This window comes from Gossypium arboreum, unplaced genomic scaffold, assembly GCF_025698485.1.
Source record: "Gossypium arboreum isolate Shixiya-1 unplaced genomic scaffold, ASM2569848v2 Contig00206, whole genome shotgun sequence".
NCBI classification, from domain to species: domain Eukaryota; kingdom Viridiplantae; phylum Streptophyta; class Magnoliopsida; order Malvales; family Malvaceae; genus Gossypium; species Gossypium arboreum.
The window spans coordinates 34,762-40,414 of NW_026440323.1; the positions used below are offsets into that span (position 1 = coordinate 34,762).

The following is a 5,653-nucleotide window of genomic DNA, read 5'->3' on the forward strand; positions in this document are numbered from 1 at the left end:
ACAGTGAGTGATTTTGTAACACCCCAAATCCTTATCCGTCGCTGAAATAGGGTTACAAAGTGTTACCAGTACATACGGAACATTTACAGATTAATCGAAACATTATTATTCACTTTCTAAGATCATATATATATAACGACCTTTATTTGGGCCCTCGAAGCCCAACATGAACGTTAAAATCAAGTCGGAACTTAACCGATTTCTAATAAAATTTTTCGCTTAATTTTTTAAAAAATTTTACTTGTGAACAGTACCCACATGCCCGTGTGATTAGGCCGTGTGGATTCCATACGCCCGTGTGGCTTGGGACACGCCCGTGTCCCTTGTCCATGGAGCTTTCTGTTTATGACATCATCATCAATTTAGGGGCACACGGCCACATCGCACACCTGTGTCCTAAAGTCATGTTCCATACACGGCTGAGACACACGGCCATGTCTCTGCCTGTGTGGTCAATACCTAAGCTATTTTCCAAGCCTTGGTCAACTTTAATCTCTTACACACTCATACAAAATCAAAAACATATAACATGGTATTCATTTAATAATTAAACATTCTCAATTAAACTACAAACATAGTATTTGTATGTCATCATACATGTATCTCTCATACTCATTTTACCTTGTCTATTATGGTACCACTTATACTTTTATACCGTGATTATCATCTTACCAAATATTTTTAGCTTAATCATCAAGCATTCATATTTAAAGCTAGATCATATCTTCATAAAATACCACATTTCAGATGCGCAGAATAAAATACTTACCTGAGACATTTCAATCCAACTTCATACCCAACAAGCATCATATTGAAACTAGTTATATAGATACATGTCATGATATGTATCATTCTCATACTGTTTTCTTATAAAAATATATAATTTATTTTCCTCCTCCTCCTCTCCATTCCACATCCTTAATGTATATAACATTCTTGTAAGTACTATTTCACAATTTACTTATTAATGCTCACATCAAGCTGTTCAGACGAGTCATAGTCACTCAATTATTTATAATTCGAGCTACAGAGCCCTAAATTAAGATCTGTAAATTTTCCCTAAAGATATACTCACATATAATTCCACCATAAAATTTTCAGAATTTTTTGTTTAGCAAATTAGTATAGTTTATTCATTTAAGTTTCCTCTATTTCACTATCCGACAGTTCTGACCTCTCTTAACTAAAAATTAATTATATCACAGAACAGAACTCGGATAATGTTCCCATTGATTTCTATTGAAAATAGACTCATTAAGGATTCAAAGAATATAAATTTGAGCCTCAAATAAATTTTCTCCATTTTTTTGTGATTTTCCAAAGTCAAAATAGTGGAACATGAATTCATTCTGACCTTGTCTTACAAAATTCATTATATCTCATAATTTACAATTCAACTGCTTACACCGTTTCTTCTATGAGAAACTAGACTCAATAAGATTTAATTAAATATTTTTTTAAAATTACTTTATAAAATCATCAAACAACAAAATCAAAGATTCAAATTCATTTTATTTCATCATAAAAAGCCAACACTTATCAATGGTAGCTTTCAATTTTGTCCATAAAATCAAAAAACTAATGAATTAAACACTTGGACCTAATTGTAAAAGTCACAAAAACATAAAAATCTCAAAGAAAAGGGCAAGAATTGAACTTACATATGTCAAAGTATGAAAAACCAGCAACTTTCAGACCTCCCATGGCGTTTTTGCTGAAGAAAAATGATGATATATCTAGATTTTTCAATTTTGTCTTGTTTTATATGATTAATTTGCAAAATTTCCCATTCTGCCCTTGTTTCTCCTTGTCTTTTTGCTGATTTTCTTGCCCAACAGTCCAGCCCATACAATTTGGGTCCAAATTCCTTTTAAATCCCTTATTTTTAATCACTTAAACTATTTAATCACAATTTAACAAATTTCGCGTAATTTTCAATTTAGTCCTTTTTAATTAATTGACTAACCAAACGTTAAAATTTTCTAACGAAACTTTAATACTAACTTAATAACACTCCATAAATATTTATAAAAATATTTATGGCTTGGTTTATGAATCCGAGGTCTCGATACCTCGTTTTCAACCCAATTTACCTGATTAATTCTTTTAAAATCGCAAAATTCACTAATTAAAAAAAATTCTTTTAAGTTAGCGCTTGGCCCATAATTATTATTTATTAAAATTTCTAAACTTACTCGTCGGATTTAGTGATCTTGAATCACTGTTTCTGACACCACTAAAAATTTGGCTGTTACAGATTTATTCCCGGTGGATTTTTTTTGTCCATGCAAAATATAGTAAGAAATGAATTGACATAAAGGTAGAAAAATCGAAGGATACTAAAATCTAAAAATTCGTACATAACTAAGAACAATAGTAACAACTGGAAAAATAAGTTAGAAACTCTTCTCACATTCTAAAAGTTCAAGCAGAGTTTAAAGGTATTACATTTTAGATAAAGTAATGATGTAATTTAAGCACAGGCAGGGGCTTGAAAGTCTCTGATGGTTACATAGACTATGGAATGAGCTGCAATAGAGATGGTCGTGGAAGCATTGATAAGCTTTGGTTCCATCGCCGGAATGTTGAATGTTTCTGTTGGAACCATTGGAACGTCATTTAGCAACATGATTTGACCTGGTATATTTCCAGCTAGCGCAGCCAAATGATACTCCTCTCTATCCTTGGAACCTCTAAATTAAAAATTAGGCTTCGTAACATTCGTGGATCTCAAATTACGACTCTGATGCTCGTAATTTGAAAGGGTGACGTTGAGCGAGCTATCTTTCGACAAGTTAATAAAAATGATAGAAATCCCAGGCTACAAGACAGAAAATGATGCTGATAACATTTAATAAAAATAAATAATTTGAAAAACGAAAAGTTCGCTCTATCAAAGTTGGCTTACCTTTTTCTTTGTACAGTGAGCATATACACGCAAATTTGGGTTAGGCTCTTGAGTTACGGAAAGTACAGTACTTCCCATAAGCCGGTGCCATAGAAGTGCACTAGAAACGAAATAAATTAATAAGATGAATTATGTTGGTTGCTATAGGGAAAAAAAAGAAAGGACAAGGCTCACACTATCTGTGTGAAGATACGGACCCGTAGTAATCTGGATTGGGAATAGATGTTGTAGTATTAAGTAAAGCATAATTTCCACCGATTAGAGTTTGCCTACAGAAGACCTTGTGATTGTAGTTTGAAGCCATTCCCAATGGATCAAGATACCTGTTAAGCGAGAAAAGTTCAACCGCGTGTTTTATTTTACACAAAGAAAAGGTAGAGGTAGAAGAAAAGGAGAGAAAAATATTACCAAAATCCATCAGAAAGGTTGGGGACAAATCTTTAGCACCGTAGTGAAGAACTCATGATTCGAAACCCAAGCTCCATTGCAGTTTAAACTTGTTGACAATATTCAAAACACCTTTATAGGTTTGGGCAACCTGATTTAAGTAAGATGGATCTTGAATCTTGGTAATCATGTTTGGATCATCACCTGCATATGCATCCATCGAATTAAGAAACTGACCCTACTAGTAATAAGTAAGCCTCTAAAAGTTTTTCAATAAACACTAAATTGAGACATATTTGGATACCAGGTCCAAAATTATAGATATGGTGTGTAACTCCATCAACAACATCATGTCCTGAAACTTCTAGGAAGGAATTAAACCATTTCTCATCATAATAGCCACTAGGACCTAAAACCTTTGGTTGAGTTTTGGGATCTGGGTGTAATTCTTTCACTAGATTCTTAAGTACTACTATGTCTTTTCCATATTGTTCAGCCTCAACGCTTGCACCCATCCCAGCTCAAGAGAGTTGATATCTTGAAATAATAAATTGATTAAAATACAATTGGAAAAGTATAATGAAAAATAATCTCATGCAGAGCTTCGGGAAAACAAATTTAGTTACCAAATTCATAAGAATCAACTTTGTATCCCTTGGAAATAGTATACTTCATGAAATCCCTTGCATTTTGTGATTGCCAATCGCCATCCCAAAGGCCTTTTTCGATTTGTGACCGATTTCTTCCAAGAAGAGCATTCAACCCGAACGTAACATTTACTCTTGAAAATGTCATATCAATAAAGTCAATGTCTTTACTAAGAAAAAAATGGAATGTTTAATTATTTTTCGGAATATTTCTAGTTTGATTGAAAAATTTATTGAGTTCGTCCCATCTTTCCATGGGAAGGCAGCCCTGAGAGAATCCGAATAAACTATCTTCATTTTTCATGAAATTGGGGCAATTCTTAACTCCTTCTACTCCGTACACCACTTGATCTTGCAACGACCCACCAACTTTGATTCTTAAAGGATTGAATGCTGAAAGTAATTTCAAAAATTAGTCTGAAATTGTTCTTACTAGGTTTGAACAAGGTTTAGTCCAACTCGTTCACACAACCACTATTACGAGGTGGCTTTTAACAGTATTCGAATCGCAATATTTGCAATCTCTTTTGGACTACCATGCATGAATTAATGATAGAGACATGTAATATTATATACGTAGAACTAACCTTTTATTGCATTTATCAGACCCTTCTTTTTCAAATCCTACGAAAAACATAAAGTACAAGAAAAGTCAAAATTTATGTAAAAGATATTGTTCATACACACACAATAAAATATTCTTACCAAATTTAATAGTCCATCCTTTCCCCAAGGACATTGGTTGTAGTTGCATTTTTCAGTGGGCCACCAATCCAATGTAGCGCATACAAAGTTATCATCTGTTTCACCAATTGTTGCTGCTCCTTGAATCACAACGTTCACATTTTGCGTCGACGAAAGCGATATCTGGGAAACAAGGATTGCTAGGCTGAATATGCATTTCAAATCCATATTCACGATATCTAGATATTAGGAAAGAGCGGGAAGAATTGAGCGTAATGCAATTGCAATCATGCCTGCGTTTATATATATGTGTGTTAGAATTAAGTGACCAAAATTCTTATTTAAATAAAATACGATGGAAAATAAAATAAAAGTAAAATCCATATAGAACTAGACTTCTTTTATTTTATTTTAGAATAAGGTTTTTAAACCTTATTAAACTCCATCTATTTTATATTGATTAGGATAAGGTGTTTCAATCCTACTATAATATGGCTTTGCAAGCCTATAAATAGACATAGTCTATTCCTCTTATATTTGAGTAAAAATTTTTCGACATAGTGAATTTTCTTCTCCTCCGCCTCGTGGTTTTTTTCCGAAAGGGTTTCACGTAAAATTTATGTGTTCTTTATTTTTATTTATTTTATTCTATTTTATTTTTCACAAAGTGGTATCAAAGCTTCCGAGTTATTCATCTCGATCACGGTAATGGCGTCTTTGAAGTATCAAATTCATTGTTGGATCGCAACACCGATTTGCGTTGTGGCAAATTAAGATGCAAGCGTTCTTGCAGATGGATCTAGAGGATGCCCTGCTAGGATAGATAAGATGCCTTCGACATTAACAGATGAAGAGAAGAAGCGTAAGGATCGAAGGCATTAACACAATTACATCGCATTTGTCCAACGAAATTTTGCAAGATGTGATGAAAGAGAAAAGCGCATTGCATTATGGAAGAGGCTAGAACAAATATGTATGTCGAAAACTCTAACAAGCAAGTTGCATATGAAGCGGCGTCTTTATGCTT

General features: G+C 33.3%; 1 protein-coding gene across 1 annotated transcript; it reads right to left on the reverse strand.

Moving 5' to 3' along the window:
- Positions 1–2,473: 2,473 nt before the first annotated feature.
- Positions 2,474–3,810, reverse strand: LOC108455032 (heparanase-like protein 2). Its single transcript, XM_053024844.1, has 4 exons — positions 3,600–3,810; positions 3,406–3,499; positions 3,106–3,231; positions 2,474–2,693 (listed from the first exon to the last, which is right to left on the reverse strand). The coding sequence occupies exons 1-4, from the start codon at positions 3,808–3,810 to the stop codon at positions 2,474–2,476; spliced, it is 651 nt and encodes a 216-aa protein (XP_052880804.1).
- Positions 3,811–5,653: the final 1,843 nt, after the last annotated feature.